The sequence below is a fragment of the Otolemur garnettii genome, unplaced genomic scaffold (assembly GCF_000181295.1).
Source record: "Otolemur garnettii isolate 467f Iridium unplaced genomic scaffold, OtoGar3 scaffold00060, whole genome shotgun sequence".
NCBI lineage: Eukaryota > Metazoa > Chordata > Mammalia > Primates > Galagidae > Otolemur > Otolemur garnettii.
The window spans coordinates 10,440,997-10,463,695 of NW_003852455.1; the positions used below are offsets into that span (position 1 = coordinate 10,440,997).

At 42.6% G+C, this 22,699-nt stretch overlaps 1 protein-coding gene across 2 annotated transcripts in view; it reads left to right on the top strand.

Annotated features, from left to right (window-relative positions):
* The window catches only part of DGKG (diacylglycerol kinase gamma), a 202,205-nt gene that overhangs the window by 165,391 nt on the left and 14,115 nt on the right, over positions 1-22,699 (top strand). For both annotated transcript variants that reach the window (XM_003792723.1, XM_003792722.2), the window contains exon 21: positions 21,452-21,572. In XM_003792723.1, the coding sequence (XP_003792771.1) occupies positions 21,452-21,572 (121 nt within the window). The remainder of the gene's footprint in view (positions 1-21,451; positions 21,573-22,699) is intronic.

The window sequence follows — 22,699 nt, forward strand, 5'->3', positions numbered from 1 at the left end:
TTTATTAAAGAAACTGTCCTTTCCCTACTGTATGTTCTTGGCAATTTTGTCAAAGATAAGTTCAATACTGATGTGTGTTTGGATTCTCTACTCTGTTCCATTGGTCTGAGTGTCTATTCTATTTTTATGACAGTACCATGCTGTTTTGGTTACTAGAGCTCTGTAGTAACCAAAGAAGTCAGTTCGTCCAGTTTTGTTCTTATTGCTTAGATGGTTTTGGCTATTCTGGGTTTTTTGTGATTCCATGTAAATTTTAGAATTATTTTTTGTATTTCTGTAAAGAATGTAATTGATATTTTGCTGGGGATTGTACTGAATCTCTTGATCGCTTTGGGTAGTATAGACATTTTAATAATATTGATTCTTCCAATCCGGGAGCACAGAATACCTTTCCTTTTTTGTGGTCTCTTCAACTTCTTTCATCAATGTTTTATAGTTTTCATTATATAGATCTTTCACTTCTTTGGTTGTTTATTTCTAGGTAATTATTTTATTGATAACTTTGTGAATGAGATTACTTTCTTAGTTTCTTTTTCAGATTGTTTACTGTTGGCATATATAAATGTTACTGATTTTTTTGTATGTTGATTTTGTATCCTGCAACTTTAGTGAATTTGTTTATCAGTTCTAATTGTTTTGGGTGGAGTCTTTAGGTTTATCTAGATATAAGAACATACATATCATCTGCAAACAAGGATAACTTGACTTCTTCCTTTCCAGTTTGAATGCCCTTTATTTCTTTCTCTTCTCTGATTGCTCTGGCTAGAACTTCCAGTAATATGTTGAATAACATTAGTGAAAGTGGGCATCTTTGTCTTGTTCCAGATCTTAGAGGAAAGGCTTTCCATTTTTCCCCCCTCAGTATGACACTTGCTGTGAGTCTATTATACATGGCTTTTATCATGTTGGGGTAAATTCATTCTATACCCAGTTTTTTTGAGAGTGTTTGCCATGAAGGGATGTTTATCAAATGCTTTTTTATCATCATTTGAAGTGATCATATAGATTTTGTCCTTTGTTCTATTGATATGATGTATCATAATGATTTATTTGCATATAATTGAACCATCCTTGCATCCCTGTAATGAACCCTGTAATGAATCATGATGAATAATATTTTTGATGTGTCACTGAATTCATTTGGGTAGTATTTTGTTGAGGATTTTTGCATCTACATCCATCAGAGATAATTGGCCTATATGTAGTTTTCTTTTGGTTGTTGTGTTATTGTTTGTTTTTGGTGCCAGAGTGGTATTGACCTCACAGAAAGAATTTGAGAGTATTTCCTCCTCCTTGATTTTTTGAATAGTTTCAGTTCTTCTTTAAATATTTGGTAGAATTCAGCTATGAAGCTGAAGTTCCTAACCATTTCTTTGATGGAAAATTCCTTGTATCTTGTTACTAGTTACTGATTTATTCAGGTTTGGGATTTCTTCCGGGTTCAAACTTGGTAAGTTGTATGTGTCTAGGAATTTATCCATTTCATCTAGGTTTTTCAATTTATTGTCATATAGTTGTTCATGGTAGTCATCTCTAATGATCCTCTGGATTTCTGCAGTACAGGTTGTAATGTCTCCTTTTTCATCTCTGATTTTACATATTTGGGTCTTCTCTCTTTTTTTCTTAGTTAGCCTATGTAAAGGTGTGTATGTTTTATCTTTTTAAAACATTAACTTTTTGTTTCATTGATCCTTTTATGTTTTTTGTTTCTACTTTATATATTTCTGCTCTTATCTATATTATTTCTTTTTTTCTAATTTTGAATTTGGTTTGCTCTTGTGTTTTCAGTTCTTTAACATGCATCATTGGTTGTTTATCTAAAGCTTTCCTACTTTTTTCATATAGGCACCTATTGCTATAAACTTTCCTCATATTACTACCTTGCTATATCACATAGGTTTTAATATGTTGTGTTTTCATTTTCATTTGTTTTAAGGAATTATTAAATTTCATTCATCTCTTCATTGATCATTCCAGAACATATTGTTTAATTTCTATGTGTTTGTATACGTTGTAATGTACCTCTTTTTATTAATTTCTACTTTTATTCTATTGTGGTCAGAGAAAAATATTTGGTATGATTTCAAATTTTTTAGTTTTTTGAGACTTCTTTTGTGGTTTAAAATATAGTCTACCTTTGAGAATCATTCATTAGCTAAGAGAAAATCATGAATTCTGCAGCTGCTGGATGAAATGTTCTGTCAATATCTATTAGGTTGGCAACCTCCAACTCCTGGACTCGGGCGAGTCTCCTGCCTCCACCTCCCAAATGGCTGGGACCGCAGGTGCCTGCCACAAAGCCTGGCTATTTTTTTGTTGTTGTTGCAGCTATCATTGTTATTTGGCAGGCCCAGGCTGGATTCGAACCCGCCACCTTAGGTGTATGTGGCTAGCGCCTTAGCCACTTGAGCTACTGGTGCTGAGCCTGGAACTGGTAGTTTTATAAGAAGAGGAAGAGAGTCCTGATGCTGTGGCTCATGGGTATGGTCCTAGCATTTTGGGAGGCCGAGGCAGGAGGATTGCTTAAGACCAGGAATTTGAGAGCAGCCTGAGCAACATAGCAAGACCCCCATCTCTACAAAAATAAAAAAAATTAGCCAAGCATGGTAATGTGCACCTGTACTCCCAGCTGCTTGGGAGGTTGAGACAGGAGGATCCCTTGAGCCCTTGAGTTTGAGGTTGCAGTGAGTTGTGATGATCCCACTGCACTCTAGCCCAGGCAACAGAGTGAGATTTGTCTAAAAAAAAAAAAAAAGAGGCCAGTGTGGTGGCTCACACTTGTGGTCCTAGCACTTTGGGAGGCTGAAGTGGTTGGATTACCTGAGTTCACAGGTTGGAGACCAGCCTGAGCAAGAGCAAGACCCCATCTCTAAAAGTGGCTGGGCATTGTGGTGGGCACTTGTGGTCCCAGCTGCATGGGAGGCTGAGGCAGGGGAATTGCTTGGGCCCAAGTTTGAGGTTGCTGTGAGCTGTGACAGCACAGCACTCTACTGAGGGTGACAGTCTATCTCAAAAAAAAAAAAGAAAGAAAGAAGAAGAAGGAGGAGGAGAGAAAGAGAGAGACCGGAGCAAGCATGTTAGTGCTCAGCCTCCTTGCCACATGATAATCTCTACTGCCTACCAGGACTCTTCAGAGAGTCTCCACCAGCAAAAAGACCCTCACCAAAGTAGCCCCCTGACCTTGGACTTCACTTTCAAATCTGTAAGAAATAAATTCCTTATCTTTATAAATTTAAAAATATATATATCTATTAGGTCCATTTGGTCTATAGTACAGATTAAGTTCAATGTTTCTTTGTTGATTTTCTATCTGGATGATTCAAAGCTAAAAGTGGAATCTTGAGGTCTCCAACTATTGTTGTATTGAGGTCTATTTCTCTCTTTAGCTCTGATAATATTTGCTTTATATATCTGGATACTTCCATATTGAGTGCATATATATTTAGAATTGTTATATCCTCTTACTAAATTGGCCCCTTTATCATTATACAGTGACCTTTTTTTCTCTTGTTATAGTTTTTGTCCTGAAAATCTATTTTATCCAGTAGAAGTACAGCTACCCCTGCTCTTTATTTGGTCTCCATTTGCATGGAACATCTTTTTCCATTCTTTTATTTTTAGTTTCTGTGTGTCTTTATAGGTTACATGAGTCGCTTGCAGACAACATATAGTTGGCTCTTGCTTTTTTTTGTTTGTTTTTTGATTCTGTTTTTGTTTTGCACATTCAGCCATTCTATGTCTTTTGATTGGAAAGTATAGTCCGTTCATATTAATGTTATTATTGATTGGTAAAGACTTATTACTGCCATGTTGTTATTTGATTTCTGGTTGTTTTGTGGTTTTTCTTTCTTTCCTACTTCCTTCATGTCTTCCTTGTTTAAAGTGATTTTCTCTGGTAATGTGTTTTAATTTCTCGCTTTTTATTTTTTGTGTGTCTGTTGTAGGGTTGGTTTTTGATTTGAGGTTAGGCTTCAAAAAAATATTTTATAACCAATTATTTTAAACATAAGACAGCTGTGCTTACAAACAAACAAACAAAGATAAATCTAACAGAAATTCTCTTTAACTCCATTCCCCTTCCCCCCACTTTTTAACCTTTTGTTGTTTCCATCCATATCTTTTTATACCATCTCTCAAAAAGTTGTCATTGTTATTTTTGATAGGTTGTCTTTTAGTCTTTCTACTCAAGATATAAGTGATTATACACCACAATTATAGCAAGAGTATTCTATATTTAAGTCCTTATTCTTACCAGTGAGTTGTAAGTCTGCAGTCCCTAACCCCAGTCCATGGCCTGTTAGGGACTGGGCCACAACATGGCAAGAAGTGAGCAGCAGGCAAGTAAACAAGTAGTGAGAAAAATTTCATCTGTATTTATAGCCACTCCCCATTGCTCCCATCACCACCTGAACTCTGCCTCCTGTCACATAGTGGCAGCATTAGATTCTCATAGGAGCATAAAACCTACTGTAAACTGTGCACACAAGGGATAAAGGTTGCATGTCCCTTATGGGACTCTAATGTCTGATGATCTGAGGTGGTGCTGAGGCAGTGATACTAGCACTGGGGAGCAGCTGAAAATACTGATTATCGTTAGCAGAGAGGTTTAACTGCATATGGACCATAGTAAATCAATTGCTTGCCTATTCATATCATATCAGTGAGTGGCAAGTGAAAATTAAGCTACATCTGCCTTATGATGAGTTGCATAATTATTTGATTGTATATTATAACATAATAATAATGGGGGAAAGGCATAATAAATGTAATATGCTTGAATCATCTGAAAACCATCGTTTCCACTCTGGTCCATGGAAAAATTATCTTCCACGAAACTGGTCCTTGGTGCCAAAAAGTTTAGGACCTCTCCCTTAGAGAACTTAATTTTTCCCTCCATCTTTCTGGTACACTGATTATAAATTGCCATGTGTCATAGGCATGAGTATTCTCATCATATATTTTCCCTACCAGTACTTAGAAAATGGGAAGCCTATGTTCTTATCAATATATCTTCAAAGCCTGCCATCTTGCCTGGCTCAAGTGTGTCCTACAGAAATGTTCATTAGAGGAGGAAAGAGAGAAAGGAATCGTGCCTCCAGTCTGCCAGCACAGTGGGCTGTAGATTATGGAACAGGGCAGGAATAGGCACTTAATGAAAAATACTGAAAAAAAATCTATTTAGAGTTCCAGGTGACTATTTGTGAGACTGAGAATGTAGTTTCATGGAGCTATTAGAAACTCATTTGATAACTAAGATATGCTAGCCATCTTCAAACAAGTAATTTAAATATATCTTAGAGGACCTGCAAAAGAGTGTCAGTATAGAGTAAGGGACCACCACTGACCTAAGATTCAGAGGACCCAGGCCTCACAGACACCAACCACACACCACTGGATGTGCCACTGGACCTCTCTGATCACCATTTCAAAACTTAAACAGATTGAAAAAGTATGGTCTCCCTAAGTGTCATCTTGAGGGTTAAATAAGATCATCCATGTAGAGCCGCTTAGCGGAGCATCTGGAACTTGTATTTGATCAGCAATAATCAGAATTCTTGTTAAGTGATAAGTGAAAGGTATTTAGTATATGATAAGAAAGGGGCCAAATTTAGAACTTCCCTCTCTTGACTTCTGCTTCAGGAATCTGGTCTAGATTTAAATTACCTATGGTTCTAACAACTTATAACTCTAGTGTCATATATTGGTACCACACTTAAGCTGCCACTGTGGGAGCAAGGTGAGGGTAGAGGGTGCCAATTCTTGAATCCAAGTGAAGCACCATGGGTATGGCATAAAGTTGGGTCAGTCCCCAGAGGTTGAGGAGTGCAGTCTTGGGGAGCTCAGCCTTTGTTTCTCTCTAGTCCCAACCCGGATTATAAATGCAGAGACTTTGTATTTTCTCATACTCTTTGCTTATCCTCATGCCCGACCCTATCCAGTGGCAGTCATGAACCTGTGTTAGCCTTTCTGGCTATCTGATATTAAAGCAACATTCCTGTCAGTGATTTCTTGGCCAATCCCATTCAAACTGCAAATGAGGTTTCCTAAGACAAGGTTCTAAACAGGGCAAAATCTTCCCAGATATTCAGTAGATAATACTTTTTACAATTCTTGGTGATCAAATACAGGAACACAGACACGTTAGGTAGAGTGTTCACTTTGAGTCATTTTCCCAGCAATGGGAATAAACTTTCTATCAACTTATTCAACACTTATTTACAAAGCACCTCCTAAGTAAACAAAAACAGATACAGTCCCATTAAAGAGTTGGGGAGCCAAGCCTCAATTAAAATAATCTCATAGATAGGTGTATAATTAGGAACTTTGCTAAGTGCTAAGAAGCAGAGTTGCATGACTTCCCAGGACCCAGCAAAGCCAGCCAGCCACTGTGTAGCTCATAGGCATGCCTGTGGTCTTACTAGCCTGGTACTCAAACCAACCGAGCAGAGGAGACACTCCCCAGGCAAATGAAGATATTCATCAGATCTTCCTTCCTAGATGTGGAGACCTTACCTGAGAATAGTCAGCCAAGGAAGAATGTATGATTGCTTCACTTGAATTCCCAGTGAATTTGATTTAGGTCAGGGCCAGCCAGAAGTTAGGATGGATTTGGTACACTGGTGTATGTAGAAAAAATTCTGTGGCAAAGTCAGTTGACTCTGCTACTTTGCAAGCACGTGTGGTTCCATCTGAGTGTAAACTCTGCCTGTGTGGGTTTTCACTAATTGTAGGAACTATGCCCTGAATCCCAAAGCAAGGAAATCAGTTGTCATTTAGCTGTCTCTCAAATTCAGACTCCAAGGTGAGGACCTAGAGCTTAGCCGAAACACTGAGATAATTGTGAACACAAGAGTTCATTGTTTCTTATGGCTTTTGGGGGTTTTTTCCATTTTTATGAAGCCATAACATAATGTGGTCTCATGGGTTCAGGAGCTGTCAGGGCCGAAGCATCCCATTTTTACAATTCAATGGAGACCCGATGGTCATAGCACACATAGTCAGCCACTACTTTTTTAGGTTGAGAGAAAATAAAAATGTTTCTAAAGATTGTGTATGTAACAGAGGTTTCTCTGGTTGCTTCTGTAAACTGAGATGAGCAAGACCCCTAAGAAGCCCTGGGGGCAGTGGGAGTGTGCACTGGGACTCCCCTCAGCACTGGGAGGCAGCCATGGCAACATACATCCCTGTTAAACATTTGCAGGCCTACTGAGAGGCTTCGCTCTGCTTCTCACAGGAAATCACAGCTTTGTTATTCAGTCCTCCAAGCAGCCCACGGTGGATCAACTTGTCCCAAAGCAGACATTTTCTCTCCTCTCTTTACACATCTTCCCCCCTCCTAAAATCACTGCCTCCCCCATCCCATGCTCCCGGCTTTGTTAATGTCTCACCTGTTGCCTAAACTAGAGACCCAGAGGCATGCATCTCCCCTCTCAACTGACTCACTCACAGAATTACAGAATAATGTAATTATTTATTAACATGCTGTCTCTCTCACCAGACTATGAGCTCCTCAGGGAGCTCCAGATGTTGCCTTCTGTGTTCCTGTGCCTGGCACAGTCTTTGAGACCTCAAAAGGGCTTATTAATATTGGTTGACCCAATGCACCCAGAGTCAGGGACCCATGGAGTGAATTATGGAATTGTTTCTGAGTTATTCTCTCAGCAAAATGGGATTTGTATGAGTGATGCTGGCAAACAGTGTCCATAGCCCCCCTGCCAGCGTCAGCCTGCACTGGAGCTCAGGAGGTCTGCCTCTAATCCTCACTCTCCCGTCCTCTCAAGCCCCTTTCTATTCCCAGCTGACTCTGCAGCGGGCAGTAGTTGTGGTCAGTTTCCACAGACCTCTCTTGGCATCTGGCAGGATCTGACTTGCTGAATTCTGCAGGGTTTTTTGGGGAAAAAAAAAAAAACAGGTAGATAAGCCAGGTATGTTTTTGCAGCTTCCAAATGAAAGCCATACAATGTGGTTCTCAGATGTCTATTTCTATAGAAGCTATAACGTTTTCTGGGTAGACATGAAATCCCAGAATCACTGACTCCTTAGAAACTTGAAGGTCGGCTTGGTGCCTATAGCTCAACCGGCTAAGGCGCCAGCCACATACACCTAAGGTGGCGGGTTCGAATCCCCAGCCCGGACCCGCCAAACAACAATGACGGCTGCAACCAAAAAATAGCCGGGCGTTGTGGCGGGCGCCTGTGGTCCCAGCTACTTGGGAGGCGGAGGCAGGAGACTCGCTTAAGCCCAGGAGTTGGAGGTTGCTGTGAGCTGTAATGCCATGGCACTCTACCCAGGGGGACAGCTTGAGGCTCTGTCTCAAAAAAAAAAAAAAAAAAAAAAACTTGAAGGTCATTTTGTCCCCTGGATAAGAAAAGTGGGAACCAGCAAGGTGAAGTAGCTTGCCCTTCCTTGGTCAAATGCAGATTGAAATACAGGTCTTTTAGCTCACAAAAACCATTCCTCAGTCTTCTAGGGAAGAGGTCAACCGATTTTTTTTGTAAAGGGCAAAATAGTAGCTATTAAAATAATTAGGCTTTGTGTACCAGACAGTCTCTGGTGCAGCTACTCAACTCTACCCACTTAGCATGAAAGCAACCACAGAAGACATATAAACAAATGAGCAGGGCTATGTTCCAATAAAGCTTTATGTGAAAAGGCAGGCTGGATTTGACACTCAAGCCCTAGCTGACCATTTGTCTGCTGCAGCCTCATGTGGTGCAGGAATGCTGGCATCACCCATGTGTGTGTCAGAAACGCAGACTCTAAAGGCTCATGCCAGACCTGCTGAAGCAGAATCTGCATTTCCACAATATCCCCTGAGATCACAGGTACACGGAAGGATGAGAAGCACTGAAGCAGTGGGCTCAGCTGTTCCACCTAAGAGTGCCAAGAAGTTTTATAGATTAGAAAAATGAGGCCTGGGAAGGTTAGCAGACCTATCCAAGGTCACACTAATTGAAGGATCTGGGACTGGAGCCCAAGTCCTAGGATTCCAAACACAGAATTCTTCCTTTGTATGCCAGAATACCCACCCCAACCACACCCTAGCCTCCTCATTCCTGGCTGGTCCTGACCCAGCTCAGATTTATTGGAAATTCAAGTGAACCAATCATTTGTTCTTCCTTCGCTGATTTCTGAATGAAAAGGAGTCTTGACTCCAGCTGTGTCTCTGCCTCACCCCCACTCTCGTCTCCAAGACCCCAGAAAACGGGTGAGGTGGGAAAGTGCCTCAGGAGGCCTCAGCATCTGCAGAGGAAAATTTTGCTCATATAGGCTCAAGCTGGAGTTGAACTCTAACTTAATTCCTGCTTCAGGAGGTTTGCTGCTCAAAATAGAACTACAGAGCCAAGGAACCTCTCACTTTTCACATGCAGAAGAAACTTCCCGACTAGGTTCTTTGGCAGACCTTAGTTTTTCCTTCTTCAACTTGCCCCATCTTGTCCCCCAAACCAGAGCCTGTTCCCCGTAGCAGCTCTTAGGCCATTTAATATTGGGAACCTCTTGAGACACATCCCACAGCAAAACTCCATGCTGGCCACGTTCTCTGCATAGCCTAAACATGGATGTTCTCCTTGGCCTGTTTTTATTTTATGCAAAAAGTGTTTGTTTTAGTCAGTTCTGGTGCTATAACAGAACACCATAGTCTAGGTGTCTGCCATAAACAACAGAAATTTATTTATCACAGTTCTGGAGCCTGAGAAGTCCAAGATCAAGGTGCTGTCAGATTTGGTTCCTGATGAGGGTCTTTATCCTAGTTTTCAGATGGACACTTCTTAGTATCCTCACACAGAGAGAGCGTCTCTCATATCTCTTCTTATAAGGGCACTAATACCATTCGTGGGGGCTCCATTCTCATGTCCTAATAACCTCCCAAAGGCCCCACCTCCAAACACCATCACATTAAAGATTAGGATCTTAACATATGAATGGAGTTGGGCCACAAACATTCAGTCCACAGCAGTGATTAATCTTCTTAATCAACATACATACATACATATATTGGGATTTGGGCTCCCAGATCCACCAGGTAACATAGCCTTGACCAAATCCTAGTATTCCAAAAAGAATTCTTTCCACACTCTCCTGCACGACTCCATTTCTGGCCAATCTGGACCCAACAACCAGAAAAGGTCCCTTCTTGTCACAACCCTCCTCTGACTTTGCGTTTCTGGGATAGGTGGGTGCTACTACTTGCATCCACTGAGCTGTGATTAGTCTGTTTAGTGTAGATCTCTGCAGCATACCTCATTACACATCATGCCTGAGAAGCAGGATTGAGTTAAGCTGGAAAATCTTACCACTAATTGATTTATTTTGTTATATGCATGTATCTGGAGTTGAAGCTTCTTAAACTCAATGGTAAAGTAATGCCAGATAATATGCCAACTAGTATTTTACCTTCCAGGCAAACAAATCAGTGTCCTATTTAATAAGAACGTGTAGCTGAGCCGCCTTCCCTGAGAGGAGCTGAGAAGATGATCACCCACTCTCAGCTCACCTCTCTGCCTTCAGCTGCCCTGTCACTCTAGATATTACATTTTGTCTCCACCTTGAGTCATTTAATCTGAGTTTATTTTTTGAGTCAGACAGGCCTTATTTTGAATTCCACCTTTGGTTTCCTATTCCTTGGTTCCACATTCCAGCTGTGGAATTACATTAGGCAGGTTTCTAACTTCTCTGAGCCTCAGGGTGTTTTTTCTTGTTGTTATTTGTTTTATTTTTTTAACGTTGGGTTGTTCTGTGCTTTTGTGTTGGGATAGTAGTTTATAGCACAGTTGCCACACAGATTGAAAGAAAAACCTTTGTAAAGCTCTTGGCCTAGTTTAGAGTCTCTGCCCAAAGACCTTACTGGGACTTCCCGATCAAAATTCTGGAGCTCCACTGCTTCCCAGGCTTCACCAAACATTCTCACCCTTGGTTTCTCTTAGAGGCATGAGGATGTCAGACCTTTGCTTTCTTCCTGAGAAAGCCCCTACCTCATACCTCTGGCAGCACACTGCCTCTCCCCCGAAACACCTGACCCCTCAGGGACAGAGGGCTGGAAGCCCACCCACAGGGCCTTCATGGGCACCCTGGCTCACACTAGGAGATAAAGCCACACAGAATGGAAGACACCCTTTTCCCACCTTCCCACCACCATACAAGCAGGCTTTCAGGAGCCAACACAATGGCCTTTGTGTGCCTGCAGTCGCCTGCCCTCTGGCCTCGGTCTAGGGTTACACTGAGCGTTCTGTCTTCTGCACGATGTGAGGACAGGTGAGGATGGCTGCCAACATGCTTCTGACCCAGAGTCAGGAAATGCAGCCTTCATCTTGATTGGAAGAGCTCAAATAGAACTGAGCTCCTGAGCTCAGGAAAACTGAGGTCCTGAGGAGAGAAGGGTTTTGCCTAGGGTCACACACAGCTAGACAGAGCCAGAACAGAACACACACCGGACCTGCAGCCCGGGCTGCCAGGCCAGCACGCTCCCTCTCCCTCAGGCCCTGCAGCCTCTCTGCTCCTCAGACAGCAGTGGATCTGGGCCCCATCTCCTTCCATGTCTTCCTGACAGGATTATCCAGAGTTGAAGGCCACTCGAGGCCCTCTGGTCACTCTTATGCCTCAGAGGGGCCTTTAGACCCCAGAAAGTAGAAGAAATCTGACAGCCAGGAAGCCAGCGCAGGGCACAAAAGAGGGGTACGTGCTGGACCAGGAGTGTCAAGCCCATGCCTTAAAGATGGCCAGAACCTGTTCTTCTCCCTCCTTGCTCGGTCCAAGAACAGAGAGGCCACCCTGGGCCACGTGGGCTCCTCTTTCCTCCCTGTCTCTCTTTCTGTCTCACACAGAGAGCTGTAGGGAAAATAAAAGACCTCATTTTCAAATAAAAGGCTGAGATTCCTCCTTCTTTTATAGTTAAAAAAAAAAAAAAAGAGCTGCTTCACCTGCCAGGAGGGCAGTCACCGTAAATCTCAAACTCACAGTATCTCTGCCCTTTATTCTCTCGGCTTTTCTCTTCCTCAGCACCCTCCCCCCACCCCGCTCCCAGCCCCTCCCCTCTGCCCCCTTTCTCCTCCACGTCTTCTCCTCCTCTTCCTTCACTGCCTTCTCTGTTACATAATTAACTGTCTACAGAAGGCCATGCACTCACGGGGTAGCAAAGACAGCACTTCCTGAGGATAGCCCTTTTTAAGGAAACAAAATCTCAGTAAGAGCAAGTGTTTCTAGAGGGCCTTCTACATGCTGCTCCCCCGATCTCATCTGCACAAGGCACTTGACTGCATCCCTTTTAAACCTCCCAGCAACCCTGCCAGTGAGTTACTATATCTACACTGTCAGATAAAGGACAGACTTAGAGAAGGTAAAAACCATCTCCCAAGTGAGAAGTGAGAGGCCGAGTGATAGACAGCTTTGTCTGAAGCTCATGCACTTTGCATCTCAACCTGTTGCAAAGGCCCATTCTCCATGTTTGGGTTTATGGAAGGCCAAGGACGAGCCCCCCTGCCTGTGTGGTTTGCTGCAAGGGGCCCCTGCCTCTCTCCTCGTGACTGGGTCAGTTTCTGTAGGTGAAGCATTAGTCATAGATTACTGCTCAGGGTAGTTATGGTTGTGATATCTGTGACTGGTGCTTTGAGAGGCTAAGTGGAAACATTCAGAGTAGAGATCCTTCCTAACCCATTCTGTGTGCCTGAGAAGCTCCAGAGCCCCCTCCCCTGCAGAAGATCAAGAAACAGTCTTTGTGGGTTTCTTCCATTTCCCTAACCCCAGGCATTTTTCAGGCTACCCGTGCTTTTTTACTTTGAAGCTCTGTAGCCGGGAGCAGTGTTTCATCTGTGCAGACTGGTCCCAGTGGGAAGCTTAGACAGCTGATCAGTGCTGGGCTTTCTAAGGCTTTGGGTCCCTGAGCTGCCAAGGGCACATGGCTCATCTCCATGGAAATTAGGAGGAGGAGAGGACAGGCCATGTCTGCAGAGAGGTGGGTCGGCCACCACACACCTGTCTAGATGGGGGGACTGAACCTGGCCTCACTGTAAAGCAGAGCTGGGCTTGTCTCCTTCCTATCTGAGGAGGGTAAGAAGGTCCCACATGCCCCCAGTACATGGCAGCTTCTCAGTAGCACAATGGTAAGGGACATTACCATTTACAGACCACTTACAGAATAGCTAATCATATTCTTTATCTCTTTTGTTCTCAAAACAACTCAGTGAAGTAGATTTCATTATTATCCTTGTTGTGGACTGAATTGTGTTCCCTTTCTCACCCCACCAAGTTCAAACCGTAACCCTAGGACCATACATAAAATGTGACCATATTTGAAGATAGGGCCTTTAAAGAGGTCATTAAGTTAAAAATGAGGCCACTAGGAGGGCCCTAATTTAATCTGACTGGGGTCCTTATAAGAAGAGGAGATTTGGACCCAGAGAGGGACACAAGGGGTGCGCATGCACAGAGGGGCAACCATGTGACGAGGCAGCAAGATGGTGGCAAATCAGGGAGAGAGGCCTCAGAGGAAACCAACCCTGCTGGTGCATTCCACTTAGACTTCCAGCTTCCAGAACTGTGAGAAAGTGAATTCCTGTTGTTTAAGCCACCCAGCCCTTGGTAGTTGGTTATGGAGGCCCAAGAAGACTATTCCAGCCCAGTTTTAAAAATATGAAAACAGACTCTGAGAGAACAAATGACCTCCCCCAATGACACCACAGTTAAGCTCTGACCCCTATACTTACGGACTTAGTGAACAGTTCCCCAGCTTCTTCCCTTACCTTTGTGACTCCAGTTGTCTACCAGAGGCCATTTATTTAGTGACAAATTCCTATTTGCATTTCTAATCAACAAGATGCATACCCCTGCTGGTAAAAGGTCAGATCAGCATTAGCTAACCAGCATTATCCATTAGACTGATAGTATTCCAGCCCAACCAATCACACCTAATATCATAGTTTGCCCATATTGCTGTATCCCAGTAAAGGGGCAGTGCATGAAGGTTTTATTACGGTACACAGATACTCTGTGCCACGGGCCAAGCTTCCTCACCACTATACTGCTATGATTTAGAAACTCTCGGTTCCATCACATAGTCAGGGGCTCAGCACCTCCATTTAAGGATGCTTGATTCCCAGAGGCTCCAGACTTGAACTCTGATGTGCTGATGGGTGGGGAAGGAATGCCAGAGAAGAGCCCAAATCAGGACACTCAGAGTTTCCCTTATATCTTAAATGATTGAATTTTCATTAATGTGAATCAGCAGCCAGGATAAGAATGGGCCAAACAAGTGATATATTAAGGGAGATAGGTGAAAACCAGGCTGGGTAGTCATTGCCCACTATATGCCGGTTAGGTAAGCTAATTCACGGAAAGCCTATTACTGATTTCAATCTGGGCAAGGATAGTCAGTTCCTTATGTCTGTAGGTTCTATACTGTGGATTCAATCAACTGAAAGTCAGAAATATTTTTAAAAAAAATATATGTTTGCATTAGTACTGAACATGTACAGAATATTTTTCTTGTCATTATTCCCTAAACAACTATTTACAGAGTTGCATTTATATTGCATTAAGCATTATAAGTAATCTAGAAATTTAAAGTATATGGGCGTTTTCTCTGTATTATTTTCTGTAAAAAAAAAATAAAGTATATGGGAGCATGTATGTAGATTATATGCCTGCAGTCCCTAACCATCAGGCCACAGACCAATACCGGTTTGTGGCCTGTTAGGAACCAGGCTGCATAGTAGGAGGTGAGTGATAGGCGAGTGAGCAAAGCTTCACCTGTACTTACAGCCGCTCCCCATCCCTCGCATCACTGCCTGAGCTCTACCTCCTGTCAGGTCAGCAGTTGTGTCAGATTCTCATAGGATCGTGAACCCTGCTGTAAACAGCATAGGTGAGAGATCCAGGTTGTGTGCTCCTTATGAGAATCTAATGCTCCCTACCTTGTTCCACAGAAAAATCGTCTTCCATGAAACCAGTCCTTGGTGCCAAAAAGCTTGGGGACCACTGTTATATGCAGATACAACACCATTTGACATCAGAGTCTTGAGCATCTGCAGAGGTCCTGAACCAATTCCCCAGGGATACTGAAGGGATGACTGTACTTATTATTAATCATTATTTTTCCTTCTTTCAGCCAAACCTGTCAAAATTGTTGGCACTAAAGCATCTATCTTATTCAACTTAATCAACAAACATTTATTGGGAGACTGCTATATGCCAAAGGTTGGGCTAGTTGCTAGGGGTACAAAGATAAACAAAACAAGAATGCAATCCTGCCTTCAGTTCACAAGGGAGTTGGACAGTGGTATGTACAAAGACAGTTATCACTGTGTGAAATTACTATCTAAGCACAAGAGAAGAAACAGGTGCCTGGGATATCCCAAGAAGCTCGACAGGGTTCTTCAAGCACAGAGATACTTGCACACCTGGGTAAGGACTTAGATACTTTTTTAGTTTTGGCATCCAGAGCTTCCAAAGTGCCTAAAGGGAAAGTGGACAGGTCAGCTGTACCGTTTAGATACAAGTACTCACCCGGCAGTGTTGAGCTCTGACCCCTTCTCCAGACAGGGGGCAGGGCCAAGGAAGTAAAATCAAAATAAGCTATTGAAATAAAAGAAGTGGGAAAGGGATCGGAGTCAGGGAAGAGATTAAAGGAAGAAAAACTGATAAAGTGGGATGCCCACTTAATCTAAAGCTCACTTTGATTTCCAGTCTTTGCATGGAGGTATAAAGCTATGAAGAACACTGAAGATTTCAGAAATGCTTTTATACCTAAAATTATGGTTTAGGGACTTATACTCTGCTCTAAGAAGGTAGATAGAGAAAGCACTGGGAGTTGACAGGGTGAGTGAGGAGAAAAAGGAAAGTGAGATGAATGGATGTTGAGTGCCCACTCTCTGCCAACCACTTCAACATACAGGTCTGTCGCTTAAACCTCATCACCACACTGTGAGGTCAATATCATTATTTCAGTTTTTCAGTTGAAAAAGCTCTAGATCAAAGCAGTAAGGAAGAAACATTTATATTCTTCTTCACTCCAACTTGTGTGTATGTTTTGGGCAGTTTTATTGCCTAAGGCTCAAGTTCTTAAGCATGCTTCAGAATCTTCCAGAGGGCTTGTTAGAACACAGACTGCAGGGCCGAACCCCAAGAGTATCTGATTCAGTAGGTCTGGAGTGGGGCCCAAGACTTTCTATTTCTAGCAAGTTCCCAAGTGATGCTGAGGCTGCTGGCCTGAGATCAGGCTCTGAGAACCATTGAACAAGGGGATGAATGACCACTCAATAACCTAGCTCAGTGGCTCCCATACTGTGCACCATTTTGGAATTACCTGGGGTTCTTCAAAAACACATACTGATGCCTAGCTCCTGCCCCCACACATTCTGATATAACTGGTATAGGCACAACCTGGGCATCATCCTTTCTGAAAGCTCCCCAGGTAAGTCTGACACTCAGCAAAGTTTAAGAACCAATGGCCTAGCCTCATTTCTCCAAGACTGTAATCCTTATCACCACCATCCACCTCAGCTGTCCACTACTAGGACCATAGATAGAACTTGTCATCAGCTAGCAATGCTCACAGCACCTCTTCCCAGCCCTCTCTCCCACTGCTTCAGGACACCTGTTCCTAGAACTGATCAAGTCTTTTCCTTGCCTCCTCCCTTTTCATCCAGTCTTTCATATCCTTCTCTATTCACCCTAGGCCCTGCAATACAGTAAATACTGCAGCCACCCTCTGCTAATGGCCAATAGCTTCAATCCCCTTGTTCTTTTTTGACCAAATTTATCTGAGAGAATTTGAGGAGGAGTATCTAAATCAAAATGCAGGCAAGAAAGTTCATGGAAGCTTCTCAAAATTGATGACAATTGACCTGAGTCTCTATAACCAAGTAAAAGTGGGAGAGAACATATGTGGAATATACATAAGAGGATAAAGTAGTGCAACAGTGGGGCTTATCTGGGGAATGGCATGTTGTGGTGTCTGTCGAGAGCAGGTACTTAACCCCATGTGGACAGGAAGTAGATCTGCAAAAGCAGCCCCTTAACACATGGGGGTGAGCCTTGGGGATCAGGCCAGAGAGTTAGAACATCATCTTTATAACTATGAAAAGAAGTGAGTAGCTTTTCGAAAATGGCTTTTAAGATATGACATTATTGCCTACTTATAGAAAATAGGAAATGCCCAGAAAAGCAGAAAAGAAAAAAATAGCAATTACCTTTAATTTAATTACCCAGAACTCATCACTGTTAAGATTTTACTGGATGTAAGTTCTATCCTGCCTTTACATTATAACTGGTCAGGTGATTTGGAGTGGGGTCAAGACATGGGGAAAGAATCACTTGCGGCCAAGGAGTTCAAGACCAGGCTGGACAATTAGTGAGACTGTCTCTACAAAAAAATTAAAAATTAGTAGTGGACCATATGTGGTGGTATACACCTATAATCCTGGCTACTTGGGAGGCTTGAGCCCAGGACTTCGAGGCTACAATGAGCCAGGACACAGCATGCTTTCTCTAAAATAATTAAAATGAGCAAAACATTATAACAAACAACATACTTAATTGTTCCTGAAACTTCGTAAATATTTTAATAGCAACAAAAAACTCCATCATACAGATACCATATCACTTATCTAACTATTCCCATATAGGTAAAAATGAGGCAGAGGGAATGTATAATATACATATTTGCACGAACTTAGGTTCTATCAGTGATCTTTATGATCAACGCCAGGAAAGAAACTAGTGGGTCACACAGCATGAAAGTTTTAGACTCTTACTATAATTGGCCAAATTCTTTCCAAAAGGTTTTCTGCTGTTCTGCATTTTCGGTACAGAAGTACACACGTTGCATCTTCTCTTCTCCAGCACTTAGTGTTGTGAGGATTTGGGGTGTGAATGACATGACCAGGTTTGTATTTACAAAATTGCATCTTGGAAGCCAAACCCAGTGGGCCAGATTTGGATGCTTGTTATCTCTCCTTTGCTTCCACATGTTCTTTTTTTCATTTTCCCATTGTTTATCTTCTCTCTTTCCTGGAAAGAGTATATTATTCACTGCACACAACGCACCACATAAGGCTTCATTACCAAAGAATAAACAAGAGCAAGACTGAAAGGCCCAGCTCTGTGGCTGCAGCAAGCTTTCCATGGCCCACAGAACCTCTTTTCTAGGTCTGTTGAAAAAGAAGAGTCTCTGGACAGTAATTCTCCTTCGGGAAAAACATTTTTTATATTTTGCAATGAATTTGCCAAGTGGGTTTACTGCTAAATTAATTTTTTTCCCTCTATCCTGTGACTTTCCCACCCCACACATGATCATTCCTCTGCCTGCAGCGTCCTCTCTTCTTCCTCTTTTCCACCCAGCAAATTACCTTGGCATTCATTCATCCTCCACGACCTTCCTTAAATAACTGTGCCGCCTTCCTTCTGTACCGTGCTCAGTCAGAATCAGTCACTCAGGCTTCATTGATCCTATAGTTCAATTACAGCATTTTCTACACCCAACTCTGTTCCTCCCTCTTAGGGAAGAGTCTTTCGAGAATAGAACATTTTGTATCCCCAGTTCTTAGCACAGTGTCTGGCACCTAGTTGTTACTCAGTAACTGCTGCATGAGTGAGTGAATTTCTGTTTGACTAAGACGCACAGACATTCCATCTTAAATATTAATGAGGTGAGTGTAGAGACAATATGAAAATGACATGGACTGCCAGAATCACGCTCTGAATCCTTGGTGCCTAAGGGAAAATAAGACACCTGGTATATCAGATGTCCTGAACTGGGATTCTGTGTTTTAAATATCAATTGTCCTATGTGCCTAGACCAGTGGTTCTCAACCTTCCTTTAACATGACCCACAAATTGAGAACCACTGGCCTAGACACTGACCTGCATTCTGTTCTCTTTCCTTTTAGCTACAATTTTAATTTATATCCAAGTACCTCCCTTCTAGAGGAAGAGTATTAAGTGACACCAGAATCTCCCAATGTGCATTTTAGTAAAAAAAACTAATACCATGTGCTATTTAAGGCATCACACAAATAAAAGGGTCTTGTGGTCTGGTAAGTTTGGGAAACAAAGTTAAACAGATTTCTTTACTCTGGGCTTCTTGGCAGGCATTCTAGGAAGCTGAAAGAAAGATCAGTTAGGCAGTGGGAGAAAAGGAGAAGAGCCATCCAGTCTTGCCTCACTCGTAGTCATCCTGGCCTCTCCGTGGCAGGGAGAATTCAGAGTGCAAAATCCTAGGCAGAATGGCGAGAAGTCCAGCATGATCCTAGCCCCTTCCCCTACATTCATCTCCACAGTCCCGCAGCTGTGTGAGCCCCGCCCCCACCCACCCACCCATGCTGATGAGATCAGCCTTCATTACTGCTCTTCTAGAGCCAGGAAGCAAGGTAATGTGTGGGAAGTGATAGCTGCAAGGTAATGTGTGGGAAGTGATAACAACTTCAGAGTTAAAGCCATTCAACAGGAAAATTTGTTAAGAGACCAAGACATTGTAAGGCTGAAACACTTGAGTCTATTAAGTCCCCTGCTTCTTAGAACATTTTGTTACCAGGGAATGTTTCAAGGAGGGAAAACACTGAACTATTACAGCACTGTGAGATACCAAAGCCTGGTACAAAGAGCAACATTTTACAAGACATCTGTCTCTGCCACTAGAGAAACTTCTTAAAAATTCTGCTTCTCTTTTCCCCTCCCCTTCCTTCCCCCAACAGAACTCCTCCGCCCTCCTCACCCCTAGATGCACTCTATACATTTCTCTCCTCCTCCTCCTCTTCCTCCTTCTCCTCGCCTCGTCCTCCTCTTCTTTTTCTCCCCCCTACACACACACACACTCATAGCTCTCATTGTTTTCACAGGCACCATTAGAATGACTTGGTAAGCCAAGACTATCAAATGGTTATTCAACCCTATTTGGTAAGAAGGGGACTCATTACATGACTAGGGGCTTACAGGTTTATTAGGTCCAAACTCTTTCAGAGAGCCTGGAGCATTCTCCTAAACAAACAGTACTCTTCCCTGACTTCTTGTTCCAAGCCCACGTGAGATGGAGAGCTTAAAGGGGGCAATATTTTTTCACAGACGTGAAGACAGGCACACTAGAGAAGGAGAATGGGAGTGTTGATAGATGTACAGGGGAAGTGCTCCGTGCCTGTCACAGAACGACCAATGCGATGTGTGAGTCTGTTGGCAGCTAATGACTGTCAGTGATCATTAGTAGTTTACACTGTAGCAGTGTTGACACATTTGTGGTCAGCCCAATGGTTTGTTTAACTGTCTTCATTAGAAATACATCCATCAAGAGAATGTTTCTCAAACAATAGCCTTCCAAACAAAAAAGTAAAGGCAAGCCCAAATATCTCCTTGCCAATCTTAATAAACACTGTTATACTACACACCAGGAAGCACGTTAGTAGACAGAAGCCATCTGTTAAATAAACAAAACCATTAAAACAGACATGGCTACTTGGGAGGCTCGAGCCTCCTTTTCAAGTTTGTAAATATTAACAGGATGGCGGTGATTAGCCACAACTTCTGAGACAGGTACTTTTGCCTTGGTAAGACAAATTAATGGAAGTTTTTTGAAACGGCAAAGTAATGGAAGTTTTTTTTTAAAATCTACCTTTTTATTTTGCTTCTGTTTCAAACAAATAAAAATTGTTGTAACAGTGAGTCTTAGGGCCAACACCAAACATTAATCCTGCCGTTGCTTTTGCAGGAAATTGGGGAGGCATAATCCAAGCCTTAGGAACTTGGAAAAAATGTCTAGATTCTGAATCAAACGCACCTGCCACTGTGGGAGGCCATCAATCCTGAGTGACTCTGAACCCGAGCCTCTTATTTTCGTCCCCTCCTTTTCTACCATGGGCCATGGTAATCTGCTGTAGGTGAAATGTTCTTTTCCTTGGCTTACATTAAGCACCTGGTGTCATGAACGAAGTCACTGACTTTCTCGAGGGTATCCAAGGAGGCTGGCTCACTGGTGGCTCACCACAGGCCAAATCTGAGGTTAATTAACCATCCATCATCACCAGTGGAGCCAAGATGTTACTGAGACATTCAGAGAAGAGAGACTTGATCCAGCTATAGATAGGCCTTTATCAACATTTCTTCCTATCTTAGTCCCAAACTGATATATCTTTAGCTGCACTGGGGGATCAAAAATTATTTCAGAAATAGCTGGTTCATTATTTGTGTTACTCTACATTTGAAGAGGTTTCTTGATGTGGCAGCCTATTTATGGAATGCCTGTTAATATTCTGAATTAAAACCTTTTCCACTAGAACTGGGCTTCTATTCATGAAAAGATACATTTATTGACCTTTGGGGAAATGCCCTGTTCAGAGTGTGTATGAAAACGCTGTTTGCTGGGAGATAAAAAGATACCAACGGATCTAGGCTGGCCATCTGGGGACCAGACTTTCTGGCCAGAACCTACCTTGGAAACAGAGAGATGTGTATGTGTTGTCTTACTCTGCAGACCTCAGTGACCAGCTTCTCGAAGTGGTGGGGCTGGAGGGAGCCATGGAGATGGGACAGATCTACACCGGCCTGAAGAGTGCAGGCAGGAGGTTGGCCCAGTGCTCCTCTGTCACCATCAGGTATGCCTCCTGAGTACCTGGCGATCTCTGAGTCTTCCCCACAGCCCCTTGCCAACAACAAGCAGGAAGCTATCTTTGAGTTTCAGTGCAGGGAGAGTGGGGTGTAGAAGCCTGATAACATTTGTAAAGAACATCATAGACCACCTTCCAAGCATCAGGTAATGTAGCCATCTGGGACATTAACTGGTAGATCTATCACAACCAATTTTGCTGTTTTCTTAAAATGGCTTGTTGATACTCTTCAAATGGGAGTATAAGAGGAAGAGGCCCAGAAACCAAATTTTTGCTGCTTTTTTTTCTTTACAAATTAAAATGTTAGGCATATGCCAGAGGGCAAACTCATAAAAACCAGATTTGCTGGAGCCCAGGAGTTCAAGGCTGCAGTGAGATATGATCAGGGCTGTGGTACTCTAGCCTGGGCAACAGAGCCAGGAGTGAGACCCTATCTCTAAAAAAAAAAAAAGAAAGAAAGAAAGAAAGAAAAAGAAGAAACAAACAACAAAAATAAAAACAGGTGCCTGGCTCTTTTTCTTGGGCAGTGGCCTTCAAATGCTATTTCCTACGTGTCTTTGTAGGCTAAACCATCAACATCAGTAAACCTGTCTTGATTGCCTAAAAGGATGAAAACTGTTCAGGGGTAGACCACACAGGTTCACCACTGCAGGCTCCGAGACGAGATAGGGTCTAACAGAGGGGTCCCTTGGATTTCAGTTGCCTTTGTTTAATCAATGCAACTAGTCACATTTTGTCTCAGATTCTTTCCCCCACCTGATTATTTCAGAAATATTTATTCCTTTCCTTTTTCCATTTGATTGCTACATGTCAAATCCATTAATATACCTTGGAGAAATGGAAGAAAAAGTATCCAATGTACACACCCCTATTATGAAACTAATCTATACCTTTTATATGTAAGCTATAACCTAATAACAGCCTAAGAATACGGGGAGGGGGGAGGGAGAGGGGAGGGGGAAATGGATGGAGGGAGGGGGATTGGAGGGATCACTTCTGAGGTTTATCTTACAAGGGTACAAGTGAATCTTTCTAAGAGCAGAATGTGAACGTTTTAAAATAATAACTAAGAAAATGACGCGAAGGCTATGTTAACCAGTTTGATGGAAGTGTTT